Source organism: Dromiciops gliroides, chromosome 1, assembly GCF_019393635.1.
Source record: "Dromiciops gliroides isolate mDroGli1 chromosome 1, mDroGli1.pri, whole genome shotgun sequence".
Lineage (NCBI taxonomy): Eukaryota > Metazoa > Chordata > Mammalia > Microbiotheria > Microbiotheriidae > Dromiciops > Dromiciops gliroides.
This window is the reverse complement of record NC_057861.1, coordinates 77107095-77119623: the sequence shown is the minus strand read 5'-3', so window position 1 is coordinate 77119623 and position 12529 is coordinate 77107095. Positions and strand designations below refer to the sequence as shown.

The 12529-nt window shown below is 42.2% G+C and overlaps 1 protein-coding gene across 1 annotated transcript; it reads left to right on the top strand.

Annotated features, from left to right (window-relative positions):
* The first annotated feature begins 3539 nt into the window (after nucleotides 1-3539).
* Nucleotides 3540-12180, top strand: TMEM249 (transmembrane protein 249). Its single transcript, XM_043991156.1, has 6 exons — nucleotides 3540-3560; nucleotides 3951-4098; nucleotides 4308-4402; nucleotides 8426-8621; nucleotides 9392-9477; nucleotides 11986-12180. The coding sequence occupies exons 1-6, from the start codon at nucleotides 3540-3542 to the stop codon at nucleotides 12178-12180; spliced, it is 741 nt and encodes a 246-aa protein (XP_043847091.1).
* Nucleotides 12181-12529: the final 349 nt, after the last annotated feature.

Sequence of the window (12529 nt, the reverse complement as noted above, 5' to 3'; positions counted from 1 at the left end):
CCTCCTGAATCCAGGGCTGGTGCTTTATCCACTGTGCCACCTAGCTGCCCCTAATACAAATTATTTTTAAGGCACAATAATATTTCATTACCTTTAAGCAAATCACAATTTGTTAGCTGTTCTCTAGTTTATAGGCACCTACTTTGTTTCTAATTCTTTGCTACCAAGTGCTGCTATAAATATTTTGGTGCTTTATGGAGCCTTTCTTTGCCCCATAGCAAGATTAAAGGGCATAGGCATTTTAACTACATTCACCAATATGGGAAACACACATGCCACTTACATTTCCATTAAAGCTTGTATTTTTTTCCAAAGCATATTTTGAATTTAATGTGGTCACACAACTAGAAGTGACCTCAGAAATCATCTAGACCAACTCTTACCTGAAACATGAATTCTATTGACAACATCCTTACATTTGGCTTCAGTGAGAAAAACTCAAGTGATGGGAAACTAATGACCTCCCAAGTCAGTCCAGTCTATTCTTTTATGGTTATGGAAGTTTTTCCTTATGTTGGATCAAAATTTGTTTCTTATATCATCCATCCATTGTGGTTAGCTCTGCACTCTGTAGCTATATACAGTATGTTTAATCTCTTTTCTATAAAAATAGTTCTTTAGATATTTGAAGACAATTCTCATATCTTCCCTAAGTCTTTTCTTCTCTAGGTTAAATATGTCCAGTTCCTTCAACCATTCAAAATCACATAGCATAGGGGAAGAGACCCTCTAACATAATTAGCAATTCTTTGTACTACTTGGCTTCAAATCACTTCACCATCATGGCTGTTCTTTTTGCACTCATATCAGCTTTTTAATATGCTCCTGTCGTATTTTTTTTTTTTTGAGACTAGGTCTTCCTGTCTTCCCTAAGTACAGTGGCCACGTCCCACTACTAATTAGCATGGAAGCCTTGGCCTGCTTGGTTTCTTAACTAGGCTGGTTCATTACCACCTTCACCCTACCCCCAGACAGTTGGGTAGATTCCCACTCCCAGAAGTTTACAGTATTGGTGCTAGATTTAGTTCAAATACTTCATTAACTTTGTCTCTACCACAGCTCAAAAATTCCAAACTCAAAACCCTCAAGCAGAAGGGATTATGGACATGTACCACTATGCCCAATTTGTTGCACCTCTTAATAAATGTGGCCACGGAACTGAAGACAATAGTGCTGGTCTGACCAAAGCATAGTGTAGTAGAACTTTTATATTCCTAACTTTGGATACTATACTTATATTAATGCAGCCTAAGAATGAGAACTATTGAATCTTAAGGTTGGAAGAGACTCCTGCAACCATCTGGTTCCACTCCCACTAGTTGGATGACCTCGGGCACTTCACATTTATGGGCTCCAGTCTGACCTCTCTAAAACAGACTAGATTGGCCTAGATGACCTTTAAGCCCTCTTCCAAGATGTGCTATATGGAGATCTGTTGAAGGAAGCAGGGATGTTTAACCGGTATAAAAGAAGACTGAGAAAAAAAAAAGGACGACGACTGAGGGGTAGGAGAGCACATGAGAGCTATCCTAGTTATCTTTAAAGGACTGTCATCTTGTTTGTTCTTCATTCTTGAAGATGACCAATGACATCACAAGGGCAATGTCTTGACTTGTACATGAGTTGGATATGAGTGAGGCAGAGATGCACAAAATCGTCAGCCTCCCTCTCTCCTCCAAAGTCCGGACTGTCATGTGGCATGTGGAAGAGGCCATATTGGCCTTATTCCACTTGGCTCCAGAGGGCAGAATTAGAAGCCAAGGGTGGGAGTTGGAGAGAGGCAGAGTTTGGCTCAGCCATCACAATGTAGAATAAGCTGTCTAAAGGAGGCAGGGTCCCTCCACTAAAGGTCTTCAAGCAAAGAGTGGAGGCCTACTTGTCAGGAATATCTTAGAGGCAATTTGTCTTCAAATACAGGTCAGACTAGTTGACCTCTGAGGTCCTTCCCCAAACGAATATTCGGTAGTTCTGTGGTACTGATTTTAATGCATGGAAAACTCACGATGAATCAACCACACAATGGGGCAGCCCAAAACCAAAAACTAATGGGAGCTTAGGCTTCATGAACTTAGGGAGAATGTCTACAACAAATCCCGTTTCCCCTATCCTTGTTACATTATTCTTTGCCTTAGCCAGAGCAAATCTGTAGGATTGTATCCAGTTGTGAATGCTACATTTTAGGAAAAGCATTGACAAAGTGAAGTGCTTCCAGAAGTGAGTGACCAAGACTGTGAGATTTGCAGGCCATGTCATGACATAGTTAGTTGATGAAATTGGTGATGGTTGGCTTAGGAAAAGAGAAGACTTCAGGGGGAGCTGATAGTAGCCTTTAAGTATCAGATTAGGTGTCAGAGGGGCAGCTAGGTGGCACAGTGGATAGAGCACCAGCCCTGGAGTCAGGAGTACCTGAGTTCAAATCCGGCCTCAGACACTTAACACTTACTAGCTGTGTGACCCTGGGCAAGTCACTTAACCCCAATTGCCTCACTAAAAACAAAAACAAAAACAAAAACAGATTAGGTGTCAGAAGAAAGAAGGATTTGACTTATTGTTTGACTCCAGATGACAGAACTTGGAGCAGAGATATAAATTTTGGTTTGATATTAAAAAAAACACCAAACTTCTTAATAATTATAGCTTCATCACTGGAAAACTTCCAAAAGCTGTGTAAAGGAGATGAGATAATGGTAAAAAATGTTACCCACCTCCTGACAGGTGATGGAATTAAGATGCAAAATGAAACATATTTTTTTGGACATGACCAATGTACATATTCTTTCAAGGGTTTGGAGACTTTTTGTTTTTGTTGGGGGGGGGTGTTGGTGAGAGTAGGGATGGAAGAAAAATGCCTGTTAGTTGAAAATTAAAATTTCATTTTTAGAAGAGCTATGTGAAGGTGGTGAGGAATAGATTGTATTGGAGGAACATCACAATAAATGATATTCTTTCTTAAAAGATTGGAGATGGCTGTTTACTGATAGGAAATGACAGGAGTCTTAAAGTAGGCAGGAAAAAAGCATCTTCTAGTATTTGAAAGGCTGTTATGAGGAAGAGAGCTTAGACATTTTTTTTTTAACTCGAGCCCAGAGGACAGAACTAGAAATAATAGGAAGACATTGCAGATGGGCAGATTTTAGGCTCAACCTAAGGAAAAATTCCTAATAACTAGTGCTACCTTGAAGTGAAACAATAGACTGCTTCTGGTACAAAGTGGAATCTACCTTCCTCAGGGCCTTTATGTAAAGCCTGAATGACCACTTATCAGGCATATTTTAGAGAGAATTTTTGTTCGGTTATCAGTTGGATTAGGTAGCTACTGACATCTCTTCAATTCTGATGTTCTATGTCATTCTGTGAATAAGAGGTAGAAAGACTTTTCTAACCTACACTAGAGAACAAGGTCTGGTGATTCTAGAAGTCCCAGACAATTAGAATTCAACCTGCCCTTCTAGAACTTAGGTCCTCTGTCTTATTCTGCCCAGTCCCTTGGTCTGAACGATTACTTTTCTAGTTGGTCCATCCTCCTCACACCTGTGATCATGAATAGCCTCTTCTTTCAGGTATTTCCAGACATGTTCCAGACCTGAGAGAGGCTAGTTTCTTCTGCCCACTCTAACCCAATCCTTTCTTAGTGGCCCTGCTTTCTCTTTCATCCCTTTCATCATTCTACCTCATTATCACATCCTTGCCTTGTGACCCCATCTTCTCTTTAAATGCCCATTCTCCCTGCTATGACCCTATCCTCCTCATATGACCATGTCCTTTATTCTAGAGCCGTATCTTCACCCTGTAAGCTGGACCTCTTTCTGTGCCCTCCATTCTCTCTCCATGTCTTCTTCCTGCCTTTTACTACATTCTCTCCTCTACTCCTCGAATCTAGTCCTTTCCCAATATTGCCCACCTTTTCTGGTGACCCTTTCTCCTCCCTATGGCTTGCCTTCTTCTTCCAGGCCCCCAAGACCATCAGTATCCCTGGCAGTGGCAATGTGGGCAATGGCTTTGAGTTATGGGACATTGGCTGCTTCAGCACCGAGCTCAGTCTTGCCAAGAAGCTCAAGAACAATGCTTTTTATCCCTTCTTTCGGCAGCAAGCTAATGGTGAAGCAGGGTGCTGGGAGCATTGGGAAAAGGGTGGAGTGAGGGAGAAAGAGCGCCCTATTGGATATTGGAACATGAGGACCTGAGAAATAGAGGGGATATTGGGAAGGGCTCAGATGACAAGAGTGGACAAGAGGTATTAATAATACTAGAGTGAGGAAAGGGCAGAAGAAGACTCTGATCTAACATTCTATCTGCTGTTCCCACAGTCTATGTGCTAGAATACTACCAGGACACCTTGTGGAAGGGGATTCTGCTTTTTTTGATTTGCATTGTACTCATGAGTCTTGGGACTTTCACTAAGGTATGAACCTCTTTATCTTCCCCATCCCTCTCCTTCCTATAAAGTCTCTATATCCTCTTTTGACTCCTTGCTCATATTTCTCCCACCTTCTCACCCAACTCTTCTCCATCTGTTCCCCATAATGCCCTCAGGCTGCATATCTGTTGCCCCTCATTCTGCCTCCATGACCAGCCTATCTTCTTTTCCAATCCTACATTCCCTGGATCAGTATACTTTATGTCATTTCTTGCCATCAAGTCAAGTCTTCTTTGGCAATTTGTTATTGTCTCCTGAGATGTGACATATCATATTTCTCACTGTACTCCTTTGTGTCAGTCACAGTTGTGATTTATTCCAGACTGTGATATTCCTTGGTTCATTGCCAGATAGGATCACCAGAAGATAATTAAAAAGATAATGATAATTATAGCTAACATTTTATATAATGTCTTATGGTTTACAAAGCACTTGACACACATTGACTCATTTGATCCTCACAACAACCCTAGGGAGGTAAGTACTATTAGTGCTTCCATTTTACAGAGGAAGAAACTGAGGAAAACAGAGGATAAATGACTTGCCCAGGGTCACACAGCTGGTAAGTGTATGAGGCTTAATTTGTACTCAAGAAAAGGAGTCTTCCTGACTCCAGGCCCAGCGCTTTATTCACTTAGCCACTTAGTTGGGTTTTTGTGTTAAGGATCAAGTTGGGACCATTGTGTAGCTACCCAAATGCAGCCCAACTTACTCTTTTCTTGATATTTAATTCTGGGTCCAACTCATTAATCATCTACCATGTGTGTTCAAAATTGTGTAATGATAGATGAATTCTATGGGTTGCCCATCCAGCTACATATCATACTAGGCAATAAGTGGTCTTCATCCACTTAGCTTTTCTTTTGTGGATTGTGAGGCCAATGGAGTGGCCATATTTGTAACTAGGGAGCCTCTTGACACAATATCATCCACTAAATAGGAACATCCAGAAGACTGTTGTTGTTCAGTTGTCTCAGTCACATCCAGCCCTTCATAACCCTAAATGGAATTTTCTTGGCAAAGATACTGGAGTGGTTGCCATGTCCTTCTTCAGTGGATCAGAGGTTAAATGACTTGCCCAGGGTCATATGACTAGGGAATGTCTGAGGCTGGATTTGAACTCAGGTATTCCTGATTCCAGGTCCAGTGCTCCATCCACTGAGCCATCAGTTGACTAGGGAATTCCCATATAGGATATTCTCCATAATAGTGGCAAAGATAATAGAGTGGTTTGTCATTTCCTTCTTCAATGTGTCTCCGTGTTATAGATGAGGAACTGAGGCAAACGGATTAAGTAGCTTGCCCAGAGTGATACAGCTAGTGTAAGGGGCTAAAATTCTAGCTAGGATGTCTAAAATCTAATGAGTGGTTGCCTTAAATTAGAAGCTTTAGCAAGAGTTTAGACTTTTAACCACTTATTAAAGTGCATTAGAAGCTAGTGATCAGAGAGAAAGAGGCCAAGACGCTTCCCCCGTCTATCTATCTATCTTTTTTTTTTTTTTTTTTTTGGTGAGGCAATTGGGGTTAAGTGACTTGCCCGGGGTCACATAGCTAGTAAGTGTTAAGTGTCTGAGGCCAGATTTGAACTCAGGTACTCCTGAATCCAGGGCTGGTGCTTTATCCACTGTGCCATCTAGCTGCCCCTCCACCATCTAAATAATAGAGCCAGAATCTCTCCTCTAGCCAAGCCAAGGTCCGGGGCCAAAAAGCCCTCGCTCCTCCTCCCTCCTCCCAGAAGCCTCCTTCCAACAGGAAACAGGGCTGTCCACACACACATAGCTCCAAGCTAATTGGCTGGTAACTTTGATTGACACAACTAACAGGTGGTTCTATAGATATAAGTTCCAGACAACTTCCAGATGCTAAAGTCACATGGTTTCTTTTCATGGTGAAGCTTCCCTGCAATTTCTTTCCCAGCAGGGGGTGTCATTCCAATTCTCACACTAGTAAGTGTCTGAGGCCAGATTTGAACTCAGGTCCTCCTGACTCCAGGGCCGGTGCTTTATCCACTGCTCCACCTAGCTGCCCCTGAATTCTTTGTTAATGGCAATCCATGTACCAAAGAAAAATCCCAAGTGTTTCCTGGTCCTGGATGGACCTCTTCCCTTTCCACAATGATGACGGCAGAGTGCTGTAAAGGGGGCAGAATGGATTAAGAATGACAGTTTTTAGACCATCTATAAGGATTAATTTTAACTACTGGTGCTCTAAATGATCTAGGTCCACTGACCATCAAGTTAATAGACTAAACTGAACCACAGCATTGACATACTGTTATCAGTGAACTAAAAAAGACATGAATAAGGGGCAGCTAGGTGGCGCAGTGGCTAAAACACCAGCCCTGGATTCAGGAGGACCTAAGTTCAAATCTGACCTCAGCCACTTGACACTTACTAGCTGTGTGACCCTGGGCAAGTCACTTAACCCTTATTGCCCCACCAAAAATAAGTTATATAACTTAAGAATATTTCCTTCAAGAAGAGAATCATAAGGTACCAGACATGACAAGCATTGAACATTACACACACACACACACACACACACACACACACACACACACACACACACTTAACTGTTTCTAGGCTGTAAATGACTTATTACTAATATACTACTTGTATAATTTCCAAATTAGTTTCCCTTATAGATAACAGGATTGTCTATTTAGAACTGAAATGGACCTCAAGAGTCATCTAGTCAATTCCATTTTACAACTGAAGAAACTCAGACCCAGGATAGTCTGGCACTGGTCACAAAAAAACTGAGGTCCTGGACTCAAAGCCACGATTTCTTCTCCTGTGGAACCATGGCTTTGTTTCCTTTTTTTTTTTTTTTTTGGTAAGGCAATTGGGGTTAAGTCACTTGCCCAGGGTCACACAGCCAGTAAGTGTCAAGCATCTGAGGCCAGATTTGAACTCAGGTTCTCCTGAATCCAGGGCCGGTGCTTTATCCACTGCGCCACCTAGCTGCCCCCATGGCTTTGTTTAATCATGTTGTTTACTGATATTGGGTGATTCATAAAACAGGGAAAAATGCAAGCCAAAATGGTTTGTAGCTGTCATGGAGGACATCCTTCATAAATGGTAAGGTCTTCCAGATGCTCTTGTTTACGAATGACATTGTGTTGGAAACATTAGACTCTCCCCCCTTTTCTCCCCCCTGAACATTCCAGAGGTTCCTCAAAGGAGATCCATAACCACTCAAAGGAGATTGGCATAACAATCCACACAAAAAACAAATGGATGAGAAATGCCCATCATTCAAACTAAGACCTGCAATTGAATGGCTAGTACTTTGAGTTAGATTATTAGCATATACATATTGAACAAGAATTTCTGATAGACAAGTTGCTGAACTTAGAGTTGAATAGGAATAAGGGAGTGGGTTGGATTGAATTTGGTAAGTCTCGCAGCACTTTCAATGACCCCAGGTTCTTCCCTGACACAAAACCCCATCTTTTTAATGTCAGTATGGAGGTTAAACCATAGAACACCACAATCTTGGAAGAATCAACATTGTGGATGGCCCAAAAGGCAATGGAGAGATGCCTGGTGGACATAATTAGGCCACAGCATATGATTTGCTTCCAAGAAGTGGCACAAAAGATATCAATCCAGGAAATGTAAGATTGGAAAAAGAGGTTGGCTAGTCACCTAAGCCAGAATAGGAGATAATAGATGCTATATTGGCTCCTATGAAATATTAAAAGATGTCAAGGGAAGCCTTCAGCATATTGGTAGATTCTTTGTGGGAAAATCAATGGGAGAACACAGACAAGTAAGGCAAAAGATAAGAAAATGTGGATGGGTAGCAGTCTGAACTGCTGAAAGGAGTTATCCTCATGGATGAAGCTAAATTGAAGCGTTGAAGTTTTGTTTCTTGTATCTTTCCTATATCCTCTTTTATATCCTTCTCTCTTTTCACATTCACCTACCTTCTGCTCTCTTCCATTTCCCTCCCTTCTCCCTTGGGGTTTTGACAGTCCCTCTATAACTAACCTTGAGGCTACAGGTACAGAATCAGGAGACATGGGGTTTCCCTGCCTATGGTGTTGGCATTGGTCTGTGGCTCACAATCTCATCACTGCCGAGGCGCCGCCTAGTCTTGAACCACACTCGTGGGATGTACCACTTCTCCATCCAGGGCCGCACTGTCTGTCAAGGGCCCCTGCACCGCATCTACATCCGCCTTGCCCTTCGATCTGATGGTATTTGACATGGCTGGGGAGCAAGGAATCTGACCAGGGAGGTGGGAATGGACTCAGGCCACTTGGGATCAGGGACAGAAGTCTAGGAATAAAGGAACAGTAAGTTGGGGACTGGGATGGGATAGGGCTAATGAGTTAGGGACAGGGACAAAGATAGGAAACTGCAAATGGACAGGAACTTGTAGAGACCCAGGAATGGAGACAAGTTCAAATCAGGATTATGAGACTAGGGACAGAGAAAGAGCTCAGGATAAAATCTAAGAGGTAAAGAATGGGTTTAGGAAGCTGGGCTGGAGAAACTGAGAACAGGATTAGGGAACTGAAAAAAAGAGAAAAGGAGCTCAGGTTAGGATCAGAAAGTGGGGAACCATATGTTGAAGGTGGGAATAGAGACAGGGAGTTAAGAACAAGGACAGGATTCATTGGAGCTAGGGTCATGATAATAGGGTCAAAGGCATTGCGATGAGTACTGGGATCTGAAAACACATCCAAAGAATTGGGATGGGGCCAGAGATCAGAGGGTCCTAGGGACAAGGCCAGGGAGATGAAAATGGAGACAGGAATGTTGAAACTGAAGACAAAGTCAAAAAGCTTAGGACAGGGTTGTGAAGTAAGAGACAGGGATAGGGAGTAGAGGATTGACACTGATGGCTAGGGGGCAGGGCTTGGGATGAACAGAAGACATGGGCCAAGTCTCAGGCCTCTTGTTACTTCTAAGTGGGGGAGATAGGGAGGAGAGGCAGCTCTGAGATTACCTCTTCTTCCTGTAGCCTACGGCAGGTGCTTCTTCCAGCTGGTCCTCTGCGGCCACAAACTGGAGCCTCTGGTATTGGTTAAGCTGTCAGAGCGCTATGAGGTAAGCACTCCACCCTCCTGACCCCTTGATTTTCCTCTGATTTTTCCCTCACCTGCTGATCACCTGCTGCTCTTTCTTCTCTGGCCTCCAGTGATGTCCAGTCCCATCCCCATCTAATCTTTTTACATCTGATTCCCCTAGTGACCCTCTGATCTTCACATCACTAACCATTTTCATTGCATCAAATAACCCACATTGCATAGACTAGATTTTAAAAATGGGAATCATTTATGGCCAAATCAGTCAATCAATCAATCAGCATATATTTATTAGGTGCCTATTTATTATATGGCAGGAACTGTGCTAGTTGCTAGGGATACAAATAGAAAAAAATGGAATAATCCCTACTTGAAATGCTCTTACATTCTAATGGAAGAGACAATGAGAATACATAAAAATGACTGATTACAGGGGGCATCTAGGTGGCGTAGTGGATAAAGCACCCGCCCTGGATTCAGGAAGACCTGAGTTCAAATTTGACCTCAGACACTTGACACTTACTAGCTGTGTGACCCTGGGCAAGTCACTTAACCCTCATTGCCCCACCAAAAAAAAAAAAAAGACTGATTACTAATATACTAGTAGTATAATTTCCAAAATTCCAAAAACACAGCATAAACATAAAGTGAATAAATACAAATAAATGCAAAGTTTTTAAATACAAGGTAGCTTGATGGGGATTGAATTCTAGCAGTTTGTAATCAGGAATAACTTCATTGAGAATATGCCATTTTAAAGGAAGAAAGGGAAAAAAGGAACTTTATGAAGTGGAAATAGGGAGAAAGATCATTCCAGGCATGCAGGATGATCAGTGCAAAGGCTTGGAGAGATGGGAGATATAATAGTAGCACCTACCTCGCAGGATTGTTGTGAGACTAAAAATTAGTAAAGTTCTTTGCAAATCTTAAAGTGCTATAGATATTATTATGAATATACATGTTATAATATTAAATAACATGTTTATTGTTATTATAAGTGTGTATGAAGAACAGGGAGAAAGAAGTTTGGCTGGTTCACAGAATGCAGGAGGGGGAATGATAGCCAATAAAGCTGGAAAAACTGGTTGGAGCTGGGTTGCGTAGGGCTTTAAAAGATAAACAACGTTGGGGGCAGCTAGGTGGTGTAGTAGATAGAGCACCGACCCTGGAGTCAGGAGTACCTGAGTTCAAATCCGGCCTTAGACATTTAACACTTACTAGCTGTGTGACCCTGGGCAAGTCACTTAACCCCAATTGCCTCACTTAAAAAAACAAAAAAGATAAACAGAAGGAAAAAAAAAGCACAGTGGATAAAGTACCAGCCCTGGATTCAGGAGGACCTGAGTTAAAATCTGGCATCAGACACTTGACACTTATTAGTTGTATGACCCTGTGCAAGTCACTTAACCCTCATTGCTCTGCAAAAAAAAAAAAAAAAAGATAAACAGAAGAGTATATTTTGTTCTAGAAATAATAGGAAATCACTGGAGTTGACTGAGTAAGGGAATCAGAATGAGATCTGTGCTTAAGAAAGATTATTTGGTATCATTTTATAAGATACACTTGAGGCAAGAGGAGCAATTAAAAGACATAATAATTTAGGTCAGTGATAGAGGAAAAAGTGACAGCAAGAGACAGAGAAAAGGGAAGAAGAAGCAGAGAACAAAGAGATGGAGAAAGAACAAGAAGGTGTAACAGGAAAAGACAGAAATGAAGGCTGAAAATGAGAAGGGGAAAGGCACATAGAGACAAAGATGGAGATAGAAGAGAAACAGAGAAGACAGTGAGAGGGTGAGACAGATGGAGTGACAGGGAGAGTCAGGGTCACAAAAAGGAAAGAGTAAGAGGGTGAAACAAGCTGAGAGAAATCTAGTTAGGGGATGAGACAGACAGACAGAGGGCAAAAGGGAAGAGACAGTAAGAGGGAGAGGGAGAGAGGCATGGTCACACATGGAGACATAGTGTGCTCACGACAAACAGTGACTTGTCTTAACACATCAGCCATTCATGTAGATGCATTTACAAAATAATACATCCAAATTCAAATACACTGTGTTCCTCGATAGAGAAAGCAGTCCCATGTCCTAGGTTGGGGACCCTAGTTTCCATGACGATTGGGGCTGTGGGTCTTCTCTAGAAATGTGAGTCACCAGGGCCAGTGGGAGGGCCCTCTTGCAGGTAGCTTTACTACTGCCCAGCCTATGACTCCACACCAGCCATTCCTTTGGACAAGAATGCTTCCATCTCCTAACTCCTTAGCTTACCTTGTACCTCTCACATCTCAAGGGGGCTTAAACTTCTTGAGAACAATCCTATACCCCTATCACCATCCCTATTTTACACATGAAAAAGTAGACCCAGAGGAGAAAAGGAAATGGCTTTTCCAATGTAACACAGTGACTCAGGGCCAAAGCCTAATCTCCCTCAAGCCCATGTTACAAGAGACCAAATTCTAGATCTTCCTGGGCCCCTGCTCCCCTCAGATAAGTCTTGGCTCCCCTCCATCATGTTCCTTTCTTTGCCTCTACAGCAACTGGAATTCCTAGGTCGCCATATTGCTCGTAAATTGAATATCAACTACTTTGATTGTATGGCTGTGTCCTACCGCCATGTTGTCCGCCACTGGCCATTGGGATCTGTATACAGCCCTGGAATTGTTCCCCGCCGCCAGTCCACCTATTCACCTCGGTACAGCATGTATCAGGAAGAAGATGCAATGGCCTGAGATCAACCAACATAAATTAGGAGAATCTAATTCTAATCCCTCCTTTCCCAACATCCCACCCAAATGTCTCAGGTCTTTCTCTTCCTTGTCTCTTTCTCTACCTGTAGCCCCTTACTACCCCTGAATGATAAGGATGTGAGGCCCAGCCCTATGCATCCTCCCTCTCAATAAAGCTACTTCCTCTCAGCTCTCTCAGGTCTAAGTGGTCTTCTTTGTCATTCAATAATTTATATTCATACGATGTCCTATTTTTGACAAAGAGATTTTTCAACAGTAGCTAGGTAATAGAAGAATTATAATGTTCAATTTTACAGATGAGGAAACTGAGGTCCAGAGAAGTCAAGTAAGG

What these genes read in the sequence shown, in the direction of transcription:
- TMEM249 (XM_043991156.1), top strand. Translation starts at nt 3,540, where the DNA reads ATGAATAGCCTCTTCTTTCAG. An exon ending in CTTTCGGCAGCAAGCTAATG is followed by an intron (nt 4,099 to 4,307) that starts GTGAAGCAGGGT and finishes CTGTTCCCACAG; the next exon opens with TCTATGTGCTAGAATACTAC. An exon ending in GTCTTGGGACTTTCACTAAG is followed by an intron (nt 4,403 to 8,425) that starts GTATGAACCTCT and finishes TTGAGGCTACAG; the next exon opens with GTACAGAATCAGGAGACATG.